Genomic DNA, 25,754 nt, shown 5'->3' on the forward strand with positions numbered 1-25,754 from the left:
TCATTTGCTAGGATTATCGCCACCCTAGTGAGTGTGAGGTGGTGTAGTTTAAATTTGCATTTCCCTGGTGGCTAAAGATGTTGAGCATTGTTTCATGAATTTATTAGCCATTTGGATATCTGCTTTGGAGAAATGTCTATCAGAATCTTTGCCCATTTTTTAAATTGGGTTACTTGTCTTTTTATTGTTAGTGTGTTTGTTTTTATTTTTTTTTTAATGTTTTATTTATTTTTGAGACAGAGAGAGACAGAACATGAACAGTGGAGGGTCAGCGAGAGGGAGACACAGAATCTGAAACAGGCTCCAGGCTCCGAGCTGTCAGCACAGTGCCCGACGTGGGGCTTGAACTCACTGACCGTGAGATCATGACCTGAGCCAAAGTCAGCCGCTTAACCGACTGAGCCACCCAGGTGCCCCATATGTGTGTTTGTTTTTTAATTGGGATTTTCATATCTAAAAATGTCATTCATAGTTTTACAAAGCTTAAATCAAAGATCCATAGTCCCATCCTCCCTTTTACCCTCCATTCTCTCTTCCCATTAGCAACTGTTTTCAACTTGATTAGCTGTTTCTTTAAGTGTTTATTTCCATATTTCTTTTTTTAAATGTTTATTTTTGAGAGAGAGAGAGAATGAGTGGGGAGGGACAGAGAGAGATGGAGAAACGGAATCTGAAGCAGGTTCCAGGCTCCAAGCTGTCAGCACAGAGCTCAACGTGGGGCTTGAACTCATGAGCCATGAGATCATGACCTGAGCCAAAGTTGGATGCTTAACTGACTGAGCACCCTAACTTCCATATTTCTTTATTTTTATTTTTTTATTTTTTTATTTCTAGAGAGAGACTGTCTGCAAGTCAGGGGAGAGGGACAGAGACAGAGAGAGAGAGAGAGAGAGAGAGAGAGAGAGAGAGACTTTTAAGCAGGCTCCACTTGCAGTGCAAAGCCTGACGCAGGGCTCAATACCACGACCTGAGCTGAAATCAAGAGTCGGATACTCAAAACTAGGGGCACCTGGGTGGCTCAGTCAGTTAGGCATCCAACTTTGACTCAGGTCATGATCTCACTGCTCATGAGTTCGAGCCCTGCGTTGGGCTCTGTGCTGACAGCTCAGAGCCTGGAGCCTACTGCGGATTCTGTGTCTCCCCTTTCTCTGCCCCTCTCTCACTCACGCTCTGTCTCTCTCACTCTCTCACAAAAGTAAACATTAAAAAAATTTTTTTTAAAAGTCAGATGCTCAACTGACTGAGCCACCCAAGTGCCCCTACTTCCATATTTCTAAGTAGCATGCTTACATTGCTCTTTCTTGATTTTTCAACACACTTTTTGACTTCTTGCTAGATCTAATATGTACAAGTGGGACTTCGTCAGTGATTATGTTCCTAAGGTCCAGAAGACTGGCCTGCAGTGAGAATCAATGAAGCAGCATAGTGGCTTAGACTTAGAATGTAGATTCTAGAGCTAGAATATCTAGGATTGAATCCTAGCTTTACAACTTACTGGCAGTGAGACCCTGCACAAGTTAGTTAACCTCTCTGTGCCTCGATTTCCTCATCTGTAAAAATGAGGATAATCATAGTACATAGGGTTGTTTTTTAAAATTAAATGACCAGGGGGTGCCTGGGTAGCTCAGTCGGTTAAGTATCTGACTTTGGCTCAGGTCATGATCTCACCGTTCATGAGTTTGAGCCCCGCATTGGGCTCTGTGCTGACAGCTCAGAGCCTAAAGCCTGCTTCCGATTCTGTGTCTCCCTCTCTCTCTCTCTCTGCCCCTTCCCAGCTTGAGTTCTCTTTCTCTCTCTCTCTCTCTCTCTCTCTCTCTCTCTCTCAAAAATAAACATTTAAAAAATTTTTAAGATTTTTTTAATTAAATGACCTTATGTATATAAAGCATTTAGAACGTATAGGTTCTAAAAGCTCAATATGTATTAGTGTTATTATTAATATGCCCCAAATATATGCACTCTCCTTCCCCATTTTCCCTATACAATTACATTACAGTTTTTGCTATATCAACATTTAGTGTTTATGTTACTATGACTGTAAATATTATCCACAACTGAGCCATATTATCTACTATGGTTACATTTCCTTTCTTGTATGAATTTTGGATTTTTCGGATGTTAATAAATGTCTCAGGTTTATTTTTGTTACTTTTCTGTGAACCTACTACCAATTTGTCCTCCGTGCTAAATGTTTATAAATCTCTTAAAAGATTCAAACATATCAAGTGCTCTAATAGTTTCACCTTCTGAGAGACGTATCTCCTATAATCTTTCATTCACTTGCTCTTGTGTGGACTAGTTACTTTCTAAGACTACTGCAAGATTTAAGAACACAGCACTTACAAGTTAACGATGCTTTGTGTGCATGGGCAATACTTATGGACTGGTGAACTTTATAGGAGGGTGATGATATAGCCAAGTCATTTCATTAGGGGACTTACTTTCACTGGTAGACGTCAAGACTCTCTGAAGTTGTTTTCTTTGGGGCTGGTCAGAGAATTGTCTGTTCTTCTACCTAGAGGATGTGAGCCCAGCTGCCAGGGTTATGGAAGATGAGTGGAAGAAGGAGGAAGGCAGTCTCGTCATTTTGTATGCAGGTTTTCACTTAATCCTTCTATTTTCAACATGGTAGGCTCATCCTTATCGGTACCTGATGTCTGTCTATCCATAGTCTCTTTGGTTGGATCCTCTAAAAGGGTAAACTCCAAGCTTCTGCTGTGGTTGGGGAAGGGCAGTTACCTGGGGACCCAAAATGGAAGGCATCAGGCCACCTACTTAGTACTCAAACAGACTTCCAACCAGGGCTTCTGGTCACCTCCATTTTAAGAGGTGAACTTTTTGGAGTTTCTCTGGTACATCAGGCTTGCTTCTGGGTTTAGTGAATCGATTTTTTATCCAAACCAAGACACTTTTGAGAGAGAAAGAGGACACTTATTAATTATATAAGTGCAACAGATGTAAAACATATTAACCCGGGCAAATCAGGATTATGACCCTAGAATTCATCCATCTGCTTTCTAGCATCAAAACTTTTATTGCTAGTGCCTTGTTAGTGCTTTTTGTTCTGATAGCTTAATGCCATTTTTTCTCCCTTTGCTGTCCTTTTAGTGGGGTTCCAGGAAAGAGGACTGGTGTGTGCATGTGTTCAGTCCACCAGCTTTGAGACGGCAGCTTCTGTTCTTCCCTCTTATAGATGAAGAAAGTAGGTATGGAGGACATATGTGACTATAGTCAGAACTCTTTTGGTTTTAAGCAGCAGAAACCTAGTCTGTTTCTTTAAGCAACAGAAACTAGCTTAAGCAGAGAACTTTTTAGCCTGCGAGATCCAAAGAAGGGCTGAATAGTCATGTTGTGGGAAAATATGGATGGAGCTGGCTATCAGTGACTCCTAGAATCAGGAATTAAAATGCCCCATATCTTGTCTCTGCTTCTTCTGTATTTCATCTTTGTTCTTTTGCACTGGCATCTAGCTTTCCTCCTGTGGCAGCAATATGACCACTGACAGTGACCCATGGTTGCTCTTATACCCAACACTCAGAGATTCCCTCCCTACCTGGCCCCAAATGCAAAAATTCCAGGAAAGAAACTTAACATTCCAGCTAGGATCAGATGCCCATCCCCCTATCGACCAACGTAGATGGGCCAGGTAGGGTATATGGAAATGCTGTTTGTGTAAAACCACGTTCAGCCTCCATTGTACCCATCTGTGAGAGAAGAGCTGGGGTCAGTGCCTAGGAGTAGGGGATAGTCCCATAGATTGCCTCAACAGTAACTTGGCCAAATCCTATGACAGTAGTGATGGGTTTGAGAAATAAAGCCAAAAAGATTACAACTCAGTACCTTACTGTGACTGTTAAAATATCAACGTTCAACCTTTTCTAGTGATAACATACATGACAGTTTGGAAGCCCTGACATTTAAGACTGTACCCTTTCTGCCTCTTCTGCACCATCATTTGCATAGATCTACATATGTTAGAACTTGGTTTGTCTTCCTCTTCTGCATCAGACACACTATTTTATTTCCTGTAGGATAGCCTATTCTTTGCCCTTCTTATCCTTTTTTTTAAGTTTTATTTTTACATAATCTCTATATCCAGTGTGGGGCTCAAACTCACAGCCCCAAAGTCAAGAGTCACATGCTCCTCTGACTGAGCCAGCCAGGCACCCCTTACCCTTCTTTCCTGATGTAAAAAGGCCAAGAAGAAAGAAGAAAGTATTGTCAAACTCAGAATTTATACACACACACACACACCCACACACACACACACACACACACACACACACACACACATATATATATATATATATATATATATATATATATATAAAGTTTGTTTATTTTGAGAGAGAGAGAGAGAGAGAGCATGAGCAGGGGAGGGGCAGAGAAAGAATCCCAGGCAGGTTCCACACCATCTGCACAGAGCCTGACATGGGGCTTGAACTCACAACCTGCGAGATCACGACCTGAGCTGAAACCAAGAGTCAGATACATAACCACCTGAGCCACCCAGGCACCCCCAAACTCAGAACTTTAGAATGTTAGAGGTGGAAGAGGACTTAGAGACTCCTTAATTTTATTTCACAAAAATTTTCCTTGGCTTATTAACTTATGAGTTGTTCCTCTGACATGAAGTCTTCATGGTCAAATAAGTTTGGAAAATGCTGCATATGACTATATGTTTTTCTCTTATCGATTAGGTACATGTTAGCCTATTAAAGAGTCTGAGAAGGCCTGCAGCAAAGAAAACTAACAATTCCTCAACTCCTTTACCAAGGAACCCTTTTTTCATTAGAAGCATGCCAAGTAATAATGTTCCATGGAACATAACTTTGGGAAATAATCCAACTGCTTATTTTATGAATGAGGAAATAAAGTTCATGAAGAGACAGTGGTTACAAATTTCCAAAGCTAATGCCAGGAAGAACTAGCACTCATTTCCATTTGTTCCTGGTCGCTTGCATTGGCCAAGTGCTAATAAAAAGATAGCATCTCTCCCTCTTCCTTTTACTTAATTCACTCATTCACTTGGAACAAGGTTCGTCTTATTCTCCAGGATATCTTAGGTGACATCATAAAGGGAGCACAAGTTAAAGCACCAGATTTGGGAGTATCTGCTGTCAGCTCCCTTTCTCTTGACCAGACCCAACACACTTTTATTATAACAAATTATTATACCAAATATTTTGGTGTTTCCCCTTTATTCTCCTGAAATGAAATTTGTAACTTCTTTACCTACATGTATATTTTATTTTATTTTTAATGTTTATTATTTTGAAAGAGAGACAGAGCGTGAGCGGAGGAGGGACAGAGAGAGAGGGAGACACAGAATTGGAAGTAGGCTCCAGGCTCTGAGCTGTTAGCACAGAGCCCGATGTGGGTCTTTAACCTACGGACTGTGAGATCATGACCTGAGCTGAAGTTGGTTGCTTAACCGACTAAGCCACGCAGGTGCCCCAACCTACATGTATATTTTAAAAATCAATATAATGCCCCAACTATAATATATAAAAGAGGAATAAAAGGCTAAGAGTTTATAATAAAATAACATGGTTTCTTTTTTTATTTTCTTAATATTTATTTATTTTTGAGGGAGAGAGAGACAGAGCATGAGCAAGGGAGGGGCAGAGAGAGAGGGAGACACAGAATCCGAAGCAGGCTCCAGGCTCAAAGCTGTCAGCACAGAGCCCAACGTGAGGCTCAATCTCACAGACCGTGAGATCATGACCTGAGCTGAAGCCAGACCCTTAACTGACTGAGCCACCCAGGTACCCCCAAAATAACATATATTTTAATATATAAATGTCTAGGCAACTCTAAGATATGAGGAACTATTATTTGGTTGCTCTTGTATGTAGAGTCGTCATGAATGTAACACCCACAAATACAAAATCATACAGATATCAGACGAGCAGCTCAGAGGTACATTGTAGAGCTTGATTTTCCGAAAGAGTAAACTGCTCTCTATAAAATTCTAAACAAATGAAAATATTATTTTCTCTTAGTTTATATGGTAGTTGCAATTCTGAAACTCCATAAAAATACTTTGAGCATTTACTCTATGATAGCACTTATATCTAAGTGCTTTACATTAATTAATTCACTTAATCTTCATTGTCCATTTAGGTATGATTAATGTCCCCATTTTATACATGAGGAAACTAACAGAGAAGATAAGTAACTTCTCCAACAACTAGTAAGTGGCAGAGCAGTAGTAGATAAACCCAGGCAGCACAGACAGGCCTGAATGTTCAGTGACTGTCATCTGAAGGACTCAGCGACCAAATCACTTGGGCATCTTCTGCACAAATCGGCCAACAGAAGGCTGCTTCAGATCCTGGAAACCTGATACCCAAAAGGAAAACAGGCCAGACTACCTCCTGACAGCTTATTTACTGTCTGCCCTGGAGAAGGATGGAACAGTGAGAGGACAGTGTTTGGGGCTGGCCTTGGACCCAGGTGCCCTGACCTCCCAGGACCTGCCAGAGTGAACTCTTCACAGAGTAGAGACAGGAAACAGCCCTGGCTTCCTTTTACCCTACCACATGTTCCACTATCTCTTGCCAAAAGTTCAGGCCAACCATGGACTACGCCATCCAGCAACTTCCCCCAGTGTATACAGAACCGAAAAAAGCAGGGAGCAGACCAAACACCTTCAGGCTGCTAGGCTGGGGAGTTAGAGTCCTGGGACTTTCCTTCTGCCCTGCAGCCTGATTGGAATCATTTCTTCCTGTAATAATCAGATGGGCCTCTGGGTTGGAAAACCCACGTCTCTTTGCTTCATCCTCTGCAGGGAAGGAGTTCTGACCCTACCCTCCTTGGAGTGAAATGACAGTTAGGATTGATGCTCTGGAGTCTGTTCCAGCTCATTGCTCATTGCTCCATGGTTTATTTGCTCTTAGCAAATCTGCTCTGAATACATTGCATGTTCTCTGAGGGTTAGTATTTAATAATAGAACATTTATTAAGGGCTTATGTATGGCAGGCAAAGCACCAGCTTCTTCACATTCATGATCTCGTGGAATCCTCCTAACAACCCCTCTGAGATAAACATGCTTATTAACTCTATTTACAGATAAGAAAATTGAGGTCCAGAATACTTACATTTAGATGCACAGGTCACACAGCCAGTAAGAGGTAGAACTGAATACAAACTCAGGCTCCCTTATTGCCAGCTTGGCTGTTGTGACGGAACTAATTAGAACTGGCCTGAGATGATACTTGAGGAAGAGGTAAACTGTTACAGGTATATTGGGACAAACTTGCATTCCTACGACTTCTATTTCCTTAACCACTCCACTTGCTTCAGCTCTGTAATTCTCCAGGGTTGACAGGTATTCATTCAGTCAGCATGGTAGGGGAACTGCAGCTAGAGAGATCTTTCTGAAATGCAAATCTGCTGAAGCCTAGTCCCCAGCTAACATTTTTACTCTGATCCATGAGATAAAAACCAGGCTTCTTCACATGACACACAAGGCCCTTTATATTCTGGATCTCCCCCCGACTTCTCTGTCTCCTCCGTACTTCTCCTCAAATGCCCTGACAACCTCATGCCAGCCCCAGATAATCTGCAGACTGTTTCTTGCCGACATCTTGGTCTCTACTAAATGTTCGTTTATTTATTTTGAGAGACAAAGTGCACGAGCAGGGAAAGGGCAGAGAGGGAAAGAGAGAATCCCAAGCAGGCTTCTGTGCTGTCAGCACGGAGCCTGACCTGAGCCAAAATCAAGAGTCAGATGCCTAAGCGACTGAGCCACCCAGGCGTGCCAGTCCCTACTATTTCTTATGCCACAAATGCCTTCTTTTCCCCTCACCTGTCCATCTGATTAGCTTTTTTTCATCCTTTAGGACTCTACTTAAATTTTATACTCTTTGTGAAAAGCCTTTCCTGGTTTCTCAGGTGAAATTAGTCCTCGCTTCTCCAGGCTCCACAGTACTTTACATATCAGCTCTGGACTAGAGGAGATAGTGTGATGATTTCTTCATGTCTGATGCCAACAGGTGACTGCGAACCCCTGAACACACCAGCCACCTTTTTTTTTTTAATTGCGGTAATAGAAACATAACACAGAATTTACCATCTTAACCATTAAAATATTTTTCTTTTATTTTTTTTATTTTTAGAAAGAGAGCATGAGCAGGGGAGAGGGGCAGAGGGGAAAGAGAGAGAATCCTAAGCAGGTTCCACGCCTCTTGTGGAGCCCAACATGGGGTTTGATCCCACGACTCTGGGATCAGGTGCCCCTCATCTTAACCATTTTTAAATGTACAGTTCAGTAGCTTTAAGTATATTCATACTACTGGGCAACCAGTACCGCCACCCCTCCACGGAACTCTTTTCATCTCTGTACCCATTAAATACTAACTCTCATTTTCCCCTCCCTCAGCGCCTGGCAATCCCCATTCCCTCTGTCTGTGTGAATTTGACTACTCCTTCCGTTCACTTTTATATTCCCCACATCTCACACACTGCTTTGCACAAAGTAAGTACTTAATGAATGTTTGTTGAGAGAGTGCACGAAATCTTTTCTCTAAGAAGCATGGAACACATCTCTTAAATTTCTTTGCACCTGCCTTTATGATAAATAGATTTCCTAGATCTTCAACTGGAAATTCTGGGATTTCCAAGCTCTCCCAGTGTTCAGGTTTCCCAAGAGCAGAAGTTGTCGAAACAAGTTCTCACTAGGAGGGAATTTTACCCTCCTTTACTTAGAAACGCCTAAAGTTTTCATTGCAGTTGGGTTGTAGACATGCTGTCCAAATCAGCTGGGAGAAGAAGAACTGAGGCAGAGTGACAGGATGCATATGGATGTTCCGTCAGAACCTTCTGCATTTCACAACTTGGCTTCTTGACACACACACACACACACACACACACACACACACCATAGATATACTATGTGTGTGCTACATATATAGCAGTATATGTGTATGGGTATGTATATATATACACTTCTGTTCAAAGTTCTAACGCATGTATTTCCCTTAATTCCTCCCATCTGGGCAAAGGTTTCTGCCATAATTCCAGCTAACGTAGCAACAGAGACAGCTGCATTTGTTTTGTCCTTTCGCCTTCTTAAAGAACGCATGTTGGTAGCCTGTAACTTTCTATGTCTTCAGAATCGCACTTCACGTACACATTGTTTAAGAAGAAATTTTTTAAATATTTTGGAAAAACGATGCAGTGCCAATTTGTGGATCAGAAATGATTTTGAGGGGCACCTGGCTGGCTCAATTGGTGGAGCGTGTGACCCTTGCTTTCAGGGTTGTGGGTACAAGCCTCACGTTGGGTGTAGAGATTACTTAAAAATAAAATCTTTTTTTTTTTTTTTTTTAGAGAGAGAGCACAACTGGTAGAGGGAGAGAGAATCTTAAGCAGGCTCCATGCTCAGCACAGAGCCTGATGCAGGGCTCAATCTCATGACCCTGATATCATGACCTGAGCCGAAATCAAGAGTCAAATGCTTAATCGACTGAGCCGCCCAGGTGCCCCTAAAAATAAGATCTTAAAATGATTTTAACCCCATTCCCTTTGGAAAATAAAAACCTGACTGTTGATAGTTAAGAAAATTCCAAGAAGTGTAATAGGTTATGTCCAAATCACGTCACCCTTATTAAACTGGCACTTAGATTTTTCCCAGGCAGTGTTGTTACTTTCGAAACCATGGTGTAACTCCTAGTCTCCCACCCAGGGTTTTTTCCTAACCTCCCACACTACTGCATCCTGGCTCCTTATTAGAGTCACCTGGAGAGCATAAAAATCATAAAAATAAATTAAAACATTTTTTAAAAAGCCCTTAGTCCTAACCCCTATGAATCAGAGTCTTAGGTGTGAGGTGGGGGCCCAGACATTTTAAACATTCTCCAGGGAATTGTAATGTGTAGCAAGGGTAGGAAATCACTATGCTAGAATGATGGTGTTGTGCAGAGGCAACATGTGGGCTTTGTAGCCATACTTTGGTGTAGGTAGCAGGGTTCTTCTTTCTGGTCTAGTCCACACCATGTACGTATTAGTACGTAATGCAAACTCCATCAGGACCTCTGATGCGTCAGTGACTGGTTTTCTCTGGCCTTTGGTTCCTGAGGCATCGTGCACAGAGTCTAGAATTCCATTGAGTAGATGCCCTCAAGAGAGTGTCCTGTCCTTCCTCTGTGGACGATTCCAGCTAGACCTGAAGCTGTGTGATCGGGGTTTGCCTGGGGTGATGCAGGATGCCCCAAAAGAAACCCAAACCTATGGTCAGCCAGTAGCCCAGTTACAGCTCCCCCTGCTCCCTGCCCAGGCTCCATCCAAATAAACAACTTCGATGGGGCAGGGAAAAGGTCAGATTTTCTCCATCGCTTCCTTTTGCATATTGGATTTCCTAGTAACTGCACATATTTAAAAGCAAGGTTTATAGAATTAGCCCTGATGCAGGTTTGAACTCTGGCGTGTCCTGGAGCAAGTCACTGAAACCGCTCTAAATCCTCTTTTCCCTGATTTTAAACTGAACCTAACAGCACCTGTCTTACAGGATTAAATGAGATACTGTGTGCGAAGGGCTTAGCACAGTGACTGAAACGTCATATAAACACTCAGTAAGTAAATGGTAGTAGTGAGCCTTTTGCAGGCATTCATCCCGTGGGAGGCATCAAGCTCAGGCGGGGAGCAGGACTGGGGTCCCTTAGCAGGGTGTTTGCTGGGGAGAGCCTCCCGGGCCAGCAAAGTGGAGCCCTTTCCCCACGCGAGGTCATGGAGCACAGTTTAAAAGCTGAGATTGTAATCACCTTTAAGGACAAAGCTCCCCATCTCCTCTCCCACAAGCAGCAGCCTGCTGCCTTTGCACACACTCCGGCCATTTTTCCTGCCTTCTTTGTTCTATTTCCGTGCCTGTGGGGGTGAAGGAAAGCTGCCGCCTTCCTCAGGTTGCTATTTAAAGACATTGTGAAAGATGCTGCGGCGACCGCTCCTGGCCCTGCCACTGAGAGGGGGATACAGCCCAGTGGGCACGGGTCTGGCCCCTCGAAGCCCTGGATAGCGTGCCTCCGCCTAAGCCAGCCTAAGGGCACGCTGTTAGGGGTTGTGTCGGTGAGTCTGATCGCCCACTTTTTATTTAGGACTCCCGAACTGTCACCCCTACCAGGGGTTAACCATAGTGTCTGTCTTGGTCTTTGTCCCTAAACTGCCAACCTGTCTACGTCCCTGCATTTTCGGCACTTGACCAGTTAAAAATCTCCCCCTTCGTTCTTCAGTGAAAATCACACATGATACTCCCCTCATCCTCTCCCCACCCTTTTCTCCAATTTGCACTTGAGATACCCTCCGCATTTAACAGCCAGACACAAACCAGAAAGGGTAAAAATGCCATTTATCTCTAGGTCTAGCAGAGAAAAATACTTTGGAAATAAAAGGGTTTTGAAAAGCTCAGTAACCTCCGGTTAATAATAATGCTTCCGTGAACTTCAGCATGTTTGAGAGTCTCTGTCAGGCATGGATAGAAATCTCTTAGACAATAGTAATCCTGTCTTTCCTTGCCGACCTTTCCATCGTTTTTTCAGTGAGGTGTCTCAAAAGCCCAGTCTTTCCATTTGAATCAGTCTTAATTTCTTTTTCATACACCCATCAAAGTGAAGGTTTGGGTTTTGTCAGTAAAGCATGTATTCTTCGTCAGGCCAGAGCTCCCTGAATGATGTCCGAATTGTCTATCCCCTTTCTCCTTCCCCAATTTATTTGTTTCCTGCCCATTATCTTAGAGAGGCTACATGCTTCCAAGACCTCAGAGCCTGGCTCCTGCCTGATTGCCCAGCAGAGTTCTTTCTGGTGTCTGCAGCCCCGTGGAATAGCACGGGCAGTTGTCAGGAACCCATTGTCAGGGACCGGTTCTGGCCCTGATCCTGCACTCAGACTGCATTAAATCCCTTTTCTCCTTCTTTCACCTGTTCTTCTAATTCCCCTTCGTCTTCCTAACACATTTTTTTTCTTTTTTTTTTTGGCCTCTGCTCTCTTTCATTTTCAGAGCTGTGCCTTTCCCCTCATTTTCTTAGCCCCGTGGTGGTAAATCCAATTATTTCAATGTCAGAGTAGTAATAGCAACACTACTTTGAATTATGTATCACTTGGCTTATCATAGCAGAGTACTCTCACATGCATCGTCTCTTTTGATCCTACAATCAACCTGTAAGGTAGGCAGTGTGCTTTTACGCTGCCCACTTCGGCAGAGGGAACATAATAGCCACTTCACGAGACAGAAAAATGTAGTCATTAATAAAGAACACTGGCTTCAAGTCAGGCTGCCATTGCTGGAATGATGGCTTTGCTTGTTACTAGCTGCGTGGCCGTGGGCACATTGGAGATAATAATAGTACCTCTCTCATTGCGTTGTTGTGAGGATTAAGTGAGTTACTATAGATGAGATGCTTAGAACCATACCTGGCACATAACAGGTATTATGTAAGGATTGGCTGTTGTTATCATTCATTCATTCATTCATTCGTCAAAAATTTTCTACACACCAGGGGCGCCTGGGTGGCTCAGTCAGTTAAGCATCTGACTCTTGGGTTTGGCTCAGGTTATGATCTCTTGGTTCGAGAGTTCGAGCCCCAAGTAGGTCTCTGTGCTGACAGCACAGAGCCTTGCTTCGGATTCTTTCTCTCCCTCTCTCTCTGCCCCTCTCCCCAACCTCTCAAAATAAGGAAATAGACACACACACAAAAATGTACCAAACGCCAGAGCTGCTACATGCCAGGCTCTGTCCTAGGCCTCAAGAATAGAAGAGTAACAAGAAGGACACAGATTACAGTATTAGTGGGGGAGACTGGCACCCCCCCACACACACACTTATTTAGCATTCACCATACACAGGTCTTTGTGCTTGGATCTTTACAGACATTAACTCTCATTCTTACCACCTTACAAGGAGGCAGTATTATCCCCATTTTGCAGATGAGATCACTGGGGTTCCTAGAACTGAAGTCTTTTGCTCAAGATTCCCTAGCTAGTGACTGGGAGCATCAAAATTCACCCCACCTGATCCACCTGCCTCTGGGTCATTAGGTTCAGCTCTGCATGTCTGTCTCCCCCACCCAGTGGTGAGCTCCTGAAGGGTGGGCACAGGTCCTCTTACCCAGAATGCTTAGCAGAGCCTCCTGCACATGGTTTGGGAAAAGGTGGCTGAGTTGTGCTCTGTTGATGATCCTTGACTCTCTGTACTTAGCCCCATCTGTCCACTCTCACTGCCCTCAGCCACCAAGTCATACACTGGTCTTAACAGGGAGGCACAGTCATCAAAATGAGGGCCCTTAGCAGTTGGCCTGCGGCTTTCTGACAGATTCATCCTATGCCAAACGCTTATTCCAATATTTTGTAAACAGAACTAGGCAGATTCTGGGGTCTTCTCCTCTTCTGAGCCTCAACGTAGAGAATCTTTTTGCCTGCCAGGCCAGTTTCTACCCACTAACTCTGGTTTTCACCACCCCAACTCCCCATTCTCTTGTCTGCCCCTACCTTTTATTTCAATGTCTAAATGTCCCTGTTTCTGTCTTTGTGCCCAATATTTTTTCTTAGCCACAATGGTAGGTTGATAGGATTGTATGGAATTTAGTTTTCTTTCTTTCTCATCTTTTTTTTTTTGCCTTATCTGTTGGTTCTATGGGAAGATTGGATTTCTAAGTACAATTAGTGTATGCTAGCATTTAACTTTTTTATCCTTTTATATTTAAAAATTGGGAGGGGGGGCGCGCCTGGGTGGCTCAGTCAGTTAAGCGTCCAACTTCAGCTTAGCTCATGATCTTGCAGTTTGTGAGTTCAAGCCCCGTGTCGGGCTCTGTGCTGACAGCTCAGAGCCCAGAGCCTGCTTCAGATTCTGTGTCTCTCTGTCTGCCCCTCTCCCACTCACTCTCTCTCTCTCTCTCTCTCTCTCTCTCTCTCTCTCTCTCTCCGAAATAAACATTAATTAAAATTTTTTAAACATTTATTTATTTCTGAGAGAGAGAGAGAGAGAGAGCATAGCGAGGGGCAGAGAGAGAGGGAAACACAGAATCTGAAGCAGGCTCCGGGCTCTGAGCTGTCAGCACAGAGCCCAACACAAGGCTTGAACTCACGGACCACAAGATCATGACCTGAGCTGAAGTCGGACGCTTAACTGACTGAGCCACCCAGGCGCCCCTATACTTTTAAATTTAGCGGCCCATTTTCCCTTAAACATTAAGAAATTATAGATGGGAAATCCTCAGTTAGATAACATCTTTCTAGAGTTTATATTTCTGTAAATATCTTACTTGTGACATTTGTGTTGTGTCCTGTCCCACATAATAACAGAAGAATAGCAATTTCATCCACCTAAATTCCATTTGTAAAATCACCTTGAAGTATAAAAGACTTAAAATATTAAAATAATTTGGGGTGCCTGGGTGGCTCAGTTGGTTAAGCACCTGACTTTGGCTCAAGTCAAGGTCTCACGGTTCATGAGTTCAAGCCCCACATCGGGCCTCATGCTGATGGTTTGGAGCCTGCTTGGGATTCTCAGTCTCCCTCTCTCTCTCTGCCCCTCCCCAGCTTGCAGTCTCCCTCTCTCTCTCTCAAAAATAAATAAACATTTAAAAAAATTTTAATATTAAAATAATTTGTGAAAAATGTAAATGAATCTAATTACAAAATGTCTTTACAAATGGAGCTTGTATTAGGTAGTTTTTTGACTAGAGACTTGTTTTCTTCCTCTGTTCCAGATATTATAGGTTGTGGTTATATTGCTTTTATAATCAAATAAATAAATACATTTAGGAATTAAAAAGAAGAAAGATACTTGCCATTTATTTCTTCTTTTGATCTTAACTCAAAGATGTAAATAGCAACCACTTCAAGGATGTTTGGGGTCAAGGTCATTGAAAGAGTCAAAACTGCTGTCCTGCTTTGCCATTGAAAATGCACCTGTGTGCCCAAGGCAGTCTTTTGCTCACACCGTTTCCTTACTAGTATGCCCTGCCTCATCTGGTCTTTTGTAAGCCATGTCTAACCCTAAAGACTGCCCTTGTCCCTGAAGCATCAGCTTTGTGTGCTTCAAGGAGCTGAAAGGAAGGGGGAAGGGAGATGAGAAAGTGTGTGTGTGTGTGTGTGTGTGTGTGTGTGTGTGTGTGTGTTTGCGTTGTAGACGCTGCTTTTAGGCAACAGGCTTGAGCAATGGAAACCTGAGAGAGGTAAAAGGGCCCACAGTGACCCCAGGCTGAATTGCAGACAGGTTCATTAGGCAACCCACCTCAAAATATGTTGACCAAAGGACTACTTACAACCAGGCACAGGTACCCAAAAGAGGAAAATTCCATATGTTCCCATATCTTCTCTTTTCCCCTCCTTAACTACAGCCCCATCACTGCCAACTGGCCGACTGTCTCCTTTGCTGTCCTGCCCGCTGATCCTTTGCAGTGTGGTCAATAAACTTTTCTCTCCTTTGTTCTCCCTTGGTTGAACTCTTCCACCACCCACATTCTGATCAGGTCCGCCCCCCCACGTGTGTGTGTGTGTGTGTGTGTGTGTGTGTGTGTGTGTGTGTGTGTTGCATGCAAGCTCAAAATTCTTTTAATAAAACACCTGAATGAACCCCACCCCTTTCCAAAGAGTTTTCAGACTAAGAACCTAGGTACTTGTTTAAGATATCCCTGGCTCAGGAGCTTCTCAGATGGTGAATATGTTTCTTTCAACCATCAGCTACAAAAAGCTAAGCTAGATCTCCTCTGTATGAGAGCACCCACCCCCACTCACACCTTTACCCCCTCTACGTTTCCCTGGAGTCCTTGGGCCTTGATGCTTGAGGAAGAGCAGGTGTGTTGAACTCTTAATGAAAGGTTTCCTCCATGGGATTGCCTATATCCTGCCCACCACAGTGGCTCCTGTGAGTAACTTTACCTTTGAACTCTCCTTGTATTCAGCCCCTGATCCGTGGGATTTGGTGACAATCCCTGGCTGGCAGGAAGCTTTGATCCTTGGGGAGTCCAGAGGAAGTCCTGTGATGTGTGGGATCCCCAGCGATACAGGGAATGGGAAGAAGCCTTGCCAGGGTGGATTGCTAAAATAGACCCATTAATTAAGAAGGAGCCTTTGCCTAACACTCAGTTACCCAAAAAAGGAGATCCGGTAATTGATAACAAGGAACTCAGCGCCCCTCAAGTATGAAGTGGTGTTGGCACAAGTATTATTGTTATTTTAAGGACACAGCAGTGCCAGGGGAAAATTCCTACCCACACCAGGAAAGAGCAGAGTACCTTAGCAGAACAGAATGCCTCAGAAGCTCCCTTTTTAACAAGTAAAAGCTAACCTTATTTTGAATGTTAGGAGGCTCTAGCAAAAATTCTCGAAGATATTTCTGAGTAGGTGAAAGATTCCTCTGGAAGAAGAAGAAAAAAGAAGACCTTGTAATAAACACTGGGAACTCTAGAATGTAAGAGACACTTTGGGCTTAATGCCATTGTAAAAGGGTGTCAGGAGACTTTGTTTAAACTGTATTTGCGGGCCACCTGGGTGGCTCGGTCGGTTAAGCATCCAACTCTTGATTTCCGCTCAGGTCATGATCTCACGGTTCATGAATTCAAGCCCCGAGTCAGGCTCCACACTGACAGCTTGGAGTCACTTGGAATCCTCTCTCTCTTTCTCTTTCTCTCTCTCTCCGCCTCCCTGATCGTGCTCACATACTTTCTCTCTCTCTCAAGATAAATAAATAAACCTTTAAAAAAGTAAATAAAATAAACCTCACATAACAAGCAGGCTGGGCTCGCTTAGAATCTGCGTTTAACTGAGGGTACTTGAGGCTGAGGGGACTTGATCAATGGCTTCCCCAAGCCACTCGGCAGTGCCACCCTTTGGCTACACATAAAAGTCTGAGTGAAGCACCCGTCGCCCGGTGGGGAAATGTTCTCCCTACACCCACCTCCACAGGCAGAAATCACTTCCTTTGCTTCCACAGAGGTGCGGAGCTTATCTCTGCGAGAGGAGGTCGTACGTCTGGTGTGTGTGTGTCTGCTTCCCCGCTGGGCTGTGGCTGCCAGAGGGTAGGGTTCGTGCATTATTCATCCTTCTGTCACCAGCACGCTGCCTGGGCACGAAGCAGGCCCTTAATAATGATTATTGAATGAGTGAGTAATCATGAGGCACTAGCTCTGGGGAGTCATCCTCTTTCGGGAATCATCCCTCCTTTTCGCGCCGCCAGCCTCGAGGAAAGAAAGAGAGGTTACCAGAGGGCAGCGGGGGAGCACCCCCGTCAGCACCAGACACGCCTGCGCGGAAGACCCACTCCTGTATGTCTCAGCAGCTCCTTGAGAAAACCCAGGAAACGGCTGCACGAGGCCTGGGGCAGAGTGTCTGTGAGGTGGCCCCACGGGACTCGGGCGCTCGGTGTAGTGACCCAGGGCAAAGAGCTCCGAAAGCTGTCCGCGGGGCCCACTGATTAATATGTGGCGCCCAGTGAAAATGAGAATGTGGTGTCCCTGATTCAAAGAAATGAGGAAAACATGCCATTAATGATATGTAAATATAAGGTTGTTTCCTGTCTTTCACAGTCTTTCGCTCCTTCGACTTGTCACGTGTGTATGATTTGCTGCTAATGCTGTTCTAAGTAGAGGAAATTTTGAATGTGAGCTTCCTAGCACAAAGTTTGCAGTAGCTCCTTATATTGTGCAATGCCAGTTTTAAATGCAACTGTAAGACCATTTAACTCATATGTAGAATCACCAAAATTACACGAATTGTATTCTGTGGCTTGTGCACGCATATGTGTTTCCTTCTTAGCAGAACAGTGGAACCTTTGCACAAAACTAACTCCACTGCTTTTGTCTCACTTCTTGATTCGTGCGCATGCTGCCAACACTCTTTAACTTCAGTCTACTGATGAATAAGAAGGGACTGAAAGGAACAAGAACTGTGTATTGTCATCATTTTCAGAGCAAATGGTAGGCTAAAACAGAAAAGCAACACGAAGGATGTAGTAGGGTGTCTGACTCATCCATGTGTCTTAGAAAGCCATTGCCTTCTTTCTGTGTTTGAAGCAAGTTCTGATTCATCAGAGAAGTGTGGCCTCTCAGGGCTGTTAGTGCCTCCATTTGCTCAGTCACCATCATGACAAGCATGCTGCCCTTTTACTGGCTTCAAGTCTTGTTGAACCCCCACACATTGTGGGTCCATCGGAATTCTGTGCTCAAGGGGCATGGCCGATGCTGTGGACAGAACACACTGGCAAAGAATGGTGGACACACATGCGGGACACGTCTCATCTGCTCACACTGAGGCTCCTTTGTCCCATTGTACTTCGCTTTCAAAACACAAAGTCAAAGACAAAATTAAGAATTTTAAGACAATAGGGGCACCTGGGTGACTCGTTTGAGTGTCCGACTCTTGATTTCAGCTCAGGTCATGATCCCGTGGTTGTGGGATTGAGCCCTGCGTCAGGCACCACACTGAGCACAAAGCCTGCTTAAGATACTCTATCTCTTTCCCTCTGCCCCTATCCTCCCACCCCCATGCTCTCTCTTTCTCAATAATAATAATAATAATAATAATAATAATAAATTGTAAAAGAATGGTGAAAGAAAGAATTTTAGGGGCACCTGGGTGGCTCAGTTGGTTAGGTGTCTGACTCTTGATCTCAGCTCAGGTCAGGATCTCACGGTTTGTGAAATTGAGCCCTGCTTTGGGTGCTGCACAGACAACATGGAGCCTGCTTGGGATTCTCTCTCTCTCCCTCTCTCCCTCTCTCCCTCTCTCCCTCTCTCCCACCCCCTGCCCCTGCTAGTGCCCACTTGCTCTCCGTCTTTCTCTCTCTAAATAAATAAATAAACTTAAAATAAAAAAGAATTGTAGGACAACAAAAGCAGATCATTGAACCAAGCATGTGGCCCTGTTGATTGGGGGACCTGCTGTGACTGCACAGATCACACAGCCATGAAGCGAGCCTGGTTGTCTGGCATCATTTCAATAGATATTCTTAAAATTTTTAGTTTTTACCAAGTGAGAAACTGGCCAGGAGTAGCATGCATACGTGCCTTCTTTCATTCATAAGTCTTTTAGGTATCTGCCACATGACAGTCACTGTATGAGGCATTGGGGCTTCACCAGAATGAACAAGGCAAGATATGGCCTCAGTGTCAGTAGTATATGTGATCTAGTGAGGAAAACGTACTTTTAATTACACAATAAATATTTAAGCTATAGTTGTGATACGAGTTACAAACTGAACTATAGGCATGAGTATACTTGGGTGGCTCAGTCAGTTAAGCACCTGAGTTCGGCTCAGGTGATGATCTCGCAGTCTGTGGGTTCAAGCCCTGCGTCGGGCTCTGTGCTGACATCTCAGAGCCTGGAGCCTGCTTCAGATTCTGTGTCTCCCTCTCTCTCTCTGCTCCCCTGCTCACACTCTGTCTCTTTCTCAAAAATGAATAAACATTTTAAAAATTAAAAAAAAAGATGCAATTTTGAAACACCATGATACTATTTTTCACTTACTGGATTAGCAAAGGTAAGAGTTTACAGTACATAGCACTGAGGAGAATATGGGGAAACAGGTATTTTCACAGTGTTAGGTAAAAATGTAGGTTGTTGCAACCTCTCTGGCCACATCTATCAAAATTTTATGTGCGCATGAACTCTTGACCCAGAGATTCCATTTCTAGATATTTGTCCTATAAATATACTTGTTCATGTCTGCAAAGACTTAAGTAGCAGAGTCTTTATTGCATCAATATTTGTAATAGCAAAAGAGTTTTTTAAATGAGTTTAATTGGGAGTGTGTATAAATAAGTTGTGTGACATTCATCCTATACAGCCAATTATACAAAAGATCTTCAAAGTATATTAAGTCACCAGGTATCATGGCACATAACAGCGTAGAATATAATTCTGTGCTTTTAAAAAGGGATGGGGAGAAGGACCTGGATGGCTCAGTCAGTTAAGTGCCCAACTTCAGCTCAGGTCATGATCTCATGGTCCCTGGGTTTGAGCCCCAGTTGGGCTCTGTGCTGACAGCTCAGAGCCTGGAGCCTGCTTCAGATTCTTTGTCTCCCTCTTTCTCCCTGCTCCTCCCCCGCTCATGCTCTGTCTTGCTGTCTCTCAATAAATAATTAATAAATGAATGAATGAATGAATGAATGAATGAAGGGGGGAAACATATATGCTTGTAAACACCTGGCACATTTCTCAGAATTAAGTATGATATTCTCTGAGAAAGAAAACTAAGAGTCTGGAGTACAAGAGAGACTAATATTTTTCATACATAATTTTTTGTATTGTATTACCTTTTCTTTTTTTTTCTTAAAGTTTATTTATTTTTTTTTTTTGAGAGAGAGAGAGAGAGAGAGAAACAGAGTGTGAATAGGGGAGGGGCAGAGAGAAAGGGCGACACTGAATCCAAAGCAGGCTCCAGGCTCTGAGCTATCAGCACAGAGCCTGATGCCAGCCTCAAAACCATGGACTGTGAGGTCATGACCTAAGCTGAAGTCGGGCTCTTAACTGACTGAGCCACCCAGGTGCCCCTTTCCTTTTCAGTAAAAATAAATAAGAACACAGGTTCTGGATGTTTAGAATCTGGCTCCACCATTTTTTTTAGCTGAGTAATCTTGGGAGGTTACTTACCCCTCTAATCTTCTATGTTCTCATCTGTAAAACGAGGCTAATAACTTTCCTTTATATGACCAGCATAAAAATTGGATAACATATGAAAAATACCTAGTACAGTACGTGATCCAAAAATAGTAGCTTTTGAGGCACTGAGCCCAGACCAGAAGTAATTTCACAAGTAGTCGCAGACAAGTCATGTGACGCCCTGTGACCTAGTGTCTTCAGTCCCCTAGTTTGACCACTTGATCCCTAAGGCCTCTTAGGGGCAGAGGGAAAGAGAGAGAGAATCTCAAGCAGGCTTCACCCTCAGCATGGGCCAGACATGGGCTGGATCCCACAACCCTAGGATCATGAACTGAGCTGAAATCAAGAGTAGGACACTGAACTGATTGAGCCACCCATGCACCCCTGAAACCTGTTTCTTTCTAGAAGCTCTAACTGCAAAGCCAGGAAGATTTTGAAGGAAATTAGGAGCTCCTGGGAGTAGGTGCTTTGGCAACCTCCCAATTCCGTGTCAGAGCATAAGATGAGAACATGGGACGTGAGGACTGGGTGTGGCTCTGTCTACACAGCCCTCTCGTCTCCTGTTACAGGGTTGCAATTGAAAACCAAATTATAGTGACTTAGGAAGGGCATGGAGATGGAACTGTGGTGGAAAAACTTTTTTAATGTTTATTTATTTTTGAGAGAGAGAGAGAGAGAATGTGGGTGAGAGCATGCAAGCAGGGGAGGAGCAGGGATTGAGGGAGACAACAGGCTCCAGGCCCTGAGCTGTCAGCACAGAGCCTGACACGGGGCTCAAACCCACAAACGAGAGATCATGACTTGAGCCGAAGTCGGATGCTGAACCAACTGGGCCACCCAGGTGCCCCTGTGGTAGAAAAGTTTTAAAGTAGTGGCAAGGAAAGGCATGCTTGTTGAAGAGAGAGCCTTCTGGGTTTCATATGATAGATGTCTGCAGATGGGAGTCAGCAGAGGGCTTTGTGGGAGCTAGAGAGGAAGATGCTGGTAATTGTGCTCTAGGAGTAACCATGTCTGGGCACTATTCCCTGTCTGTGGTTCTAAGGTTTTTGCTATGCTTTGGGACTGAAGGAAGGGGTCTGGGATCTATACTTTGGCCTGGAGATATTGGGGAGTAGCAGCCCCCAAGGCCAGTGTAGTGAGGTGTCAGGGGTCATGAGAAACCCCAGAGGAAGCCTATCTCAGTACAGCTGCTCCTCCTTCCATCTGAGAAGGCCATGCATTATCTTCTTAAGGGAGCCTGCAAGTTTTCTCACAGAACTTCTCAGACAGGAGAAGGCAAATAGGTCTTTGTGAGCGATTTTGGAACAGTAGACAGATAGTCATGACACTGTCTCTCTCATACAGGTGCTGAGGGATGTCCTTAAGGATCTCTACCACCTGCTGAAACACGTGGTGCGTTTGGAGCCCGATGATGTGGCCAAGCTCCACGCCCAGCTGGCCCTTGAAGAGCTGGATGAGATCATGAGAAACTTCCTCTTCCCACCACAGAAGCTGGAGAAAAAGATTGTGGTCCTGCCCTAGACCTGGCGCTAAGGACATCGAGGAGGTAGAGGACCAAGAGCAGTGCCCAGTCCTTCCAGCAGGTGGCCCCACTGCCTCTTTGGTGCTGGCAATATGGCTGACCCTGGATGGCTTTATGTGTCTGGTCATTTGTGCCTTCAGGCTGACCTTCCTAAAGCATCTATTTAGCATCCTGCATCCAGCCTGAAGCATGTGTCATTAGAAGACAAAAGATTACAAATCTCATTTATCTGCACATTTTTCACTGCCCTGGAGCATTTAGAGAAGGAAGTCTACTTGATGGAAATATATTTATTTATATATATATATATATATATATATATATATATATATATATATATATTTCGATGGAAGTACATTTTTAACACAACTGGTAGAATTTGATTAATTGACCGTTCTCTTATTGTGACTTGAACAGAAGAGGTTGACCACCCTCCTGAGTGGCACATGTGTCATATATCTTGACATTCTTTCATAGAGAGATTGTTCTTCCTTGTGATAATGAGGAGCAGCCAGAGCTACTCATCCTTGGCTACTCAAGAGGCTTATCAGAGTATAGAGATGCAGTTGGAGGTAGGGAGGGGAAGGAAACTGTTATCAAAACATGCAAAATGGAATAAAATTATTTTGGCTGGAAAGAATAATAGGTCTGAATCTGGTCTTCGGCTATTGGGATGAAAAGCTGTGGCACTGAGGAGGATTTGCACTCCAGAGAAGAGAGTCAAGCTTGTTGAATCTTCCAGAGATGAAGAGTAGCCCTGTGTTTGTCCTCCCAGGCCATTTTCTTAGCTCCCCCTGCTGCTATTTGCACGAAAGGGCCCTGATAATAGAATAGAGCCATAAACATCTCAGATGAGAGAGTTTATATATAGCATTTGGTCGCTCTGCTCCTTCAGGAAGGAATGCTTAGACAATGGGTTAATTAAATGTGTGCTGGAAAGCGTGTAGCATATTGGTGACCTGAAGCAAGGTTTATTGAAATCCTATCAGATGTAGCACTGTGGGCTCCTCTTTATTTATGTATTTCGGCCACTGAATTTTGATTGCAGCTAAAAGAGAAGAGAAAAAGGAGAGATTGGCTGAGTGCTTCGGATGAGCCCTCCCTGTTGTCAACACCTCAGCAAGGCTAACCCAGAGCTCCTTGACCAGTCCTCAGCTTTCGGGGCTAGGTACAGGATTTTATCTCCACTCTCTGGGGTAATCAGGCCTAGGGCAACCAAAACACAATTTCCCAAAACTCTTAGGTGACTGAAGGCGCCGTGTATGAGCGTGCCCATTTGCCAATTAACAGGACATTTCTCTCCAGCAGGATTACAGATGTGGTTCTTAGCTTAGAACCTTTGTGGCATGCATTCCTTTACAGAGGCTGTCTTATAGTTAGATGTGGATCATGAGTTAGCTTAGTAAGCAAAGAATTAGAACAAAGGCAATTAGATGCTCTTAGGGAATATTTCCATTCAGCTAGTGTAGCTGGATTTGTCTCCATTCTCCAAATTAGGATGTCTGGAGAATCAGGATTGGGGTTTCAAACCAGAGAACAATCTCCTTTGAACCAGCTGGATATATCCTAAAAATTCTTGTTTCTTGGCCTTCCTTGAAACACACTCCATACAACCTACTTCAGATCATCAGATTGGATATGTTAGATGATTGAATTCACTTACAACTTCATTTGCATTAAATGCGTTCCAGTTCTGAAGATATATCCTAACTGATCACCTTGATTAGACTGAGAAACTCTAGTCTCAAAACCTGAACTCCTAAGGAGTGTCTCACCAAGCATTCCAGTCCCTGTATCTCCATTTATAAATTGCCTCTTAATTTGAATTATTTGGCAAGTAGCTAAAAGCATCTGTTGTTTATTGATTTTGATGGATTCCATTTCAGAGAGTGACTTTTTCTGACCTTGTTACCAAATTCAAGGGAAAGACACTGTAATGTAACCCTCCTAAACATGACCAAATATTAAAAATTTCCGAATGTATATATATAATTATTTTATGTCCATAATATATATTATATAATGTTATATAATATTATTTCATATATTATATAAAATAATATTATATTATATATTATATAATATTTAAAATATATAAACAATATAGTATATAATATAATTATAGATCAATTATGTATAATTAATTATATATTACGTAATATATTATATAATATATATAATCTCCATCTGCCCTTGGGAAGGAACATGAGAATTAAGAACTTTATTTATTTTAAATTTTTTTAAACGTTTTATTTATTTTTTGAGAGAGAGAGAGACGGAGACTGAGCAGGAGCAGGGGAGGGGCAGAGAGAGAAGGAGATACAGAATCTGAAGCAGGCTTAGGCTCTGAGCTGTCAGCACAGAGCCCAACGTAGGCCTTCAACCCACAAACTGCGACATCATGACCTGAGTCAAAATTAGATGCTTAACTGAACGAGCCACCCTGGTGTGCCCCAAGAATTAAGAACTTTAGCATAGAGACACCTGGCTGACTCAGTCAAAGAAGCATGAGATTCTTGATCTCAGGGCCAGAAGTTTGAGCCCCACATTGGGTATATAGATTACTGAAAAAATAAATAAACTAAAAGAAAAAAAAGAAAAGAGCTTTAGGATAATAAAAATACAAAACTGAAAGAAAAGTAAAGAAAAGAAAGAAAGAAAGAAAAAAGAAAGAAAGAAGAAAGAAAGAAAAAAAAGAAAGAAAGAAAGAAAGAAAGAAAGAAAGAAAGAAGGAAGGAAAGAAGGAAAGAAAGAGAAAAGAAAGAGGCACAGAACAGAACTCCAGGGCAGATGGCAGCAGCAGTCCTGGGGCCTCCCTGCATAGGGCCTGGGAGGTATGTCTGGTTCTATGGAATATGTAATAGCAACTTGCCTCAGGCTTGCCTCCCACCTCTGCCCTTCCTCCCAGGCTGTCTTCCCTCTGCTGCCCTTCCAGTCTGCTTCCTTATCCATCCCACTGAACTTCTCTTAGCCTCTCACCTTTGGTCCCTTCCACTACCCAGCAGTCTGCCCAGTGATCGCCTGGATCACTCATGGGGTCTCCTACTTGGCCCTGTCCTGCCTTCTCTCCCTCCTTTTCCTTCCTGGTTTCTTCCAACTCTTTCCAGGCCTACTGTTCACACAGCACCCCGGCTTACAGAGGATGGCCCTGTAGCAAGAGACATGCAGGGGCCCAGAGCCCTGGCTGCAGCCAGACCCCAGGCCTGCTGCTCTAGCATATACTGTTTGCTCAGATTAGACTTCCCAGAACTCTGAAGAGTTTCCCTCTCTGTTATGTGTCTCTTCCTCCTCAGCACTTGCCCTTCTACAAGTCCTCTCTTCTTTAATCGGAAGTCTCCTAACCTTCACTTTGCTCCTTACCATCCCTCCACACACATACTTGTCCATATGTCCTAATATTCTCCCTTCTTCACCTCTCTTCTCCATTGTTTTACTTTCCTGTGGCTCCGCTCACCCATCTACGTATAAGGGCAGAGGTGGCAGGGACTGGAGATTAGGAGAGCAAATCACAGCAAGAGTGACAGCCATTTATTGAGCACCTACTATGTGCCAGATGCTGTGCCAGGCACTACGGACACAGCAGTGAACAAAGCAGACAGAACCTTTACCCTCAGGGGAAACTTACATTGTAACGGA

At 43.6% G+C, this 25,754-nt stretch overlaps 1 protein-coding gene across 1 annotated transcript in view; it reads left to right on the forward strand.

The window, feature by feature from the left end:
• Positions 1–24,101, forward strand: part of TANGO6 (transport and golgi organization 6 homolog) — a 191,897-nt gene extending 167,796 nt beyond the window's left edge. The window contains exon 18 of the mRNA XM_043599515.1: positions 21,941–24,101. Within this exon, the coding sequence (XP_043455450.1) occupies positions 21,941–22,117 (177 nt within the window). The 3' untranslated portion in view covers positions 22,118–24,101. The remainder of the gene's footprint in view (positions 1–21,940) is intronic.
• The last annotated feature ends 1,653 nt before the right edge of the window (positions 24,102–25,754 follow it).

This window comes from Prionailurus bengalensis, chromosome E2 (genome assembly GCF_016509475.1).
Source record: "Prionailurus bengalensis isolate Pbe53 chromosome E2, Fcat_Pben_1.1_paternal_pri, whole genome shotgun sequence".
In the NCBI taxonomy this organism is placed as follows: Eukaryota; Metazoa; Chordata; class Mammalia; order Carnivora; family Felidae; genus Prionailurus; species Prionailurus bengalensis.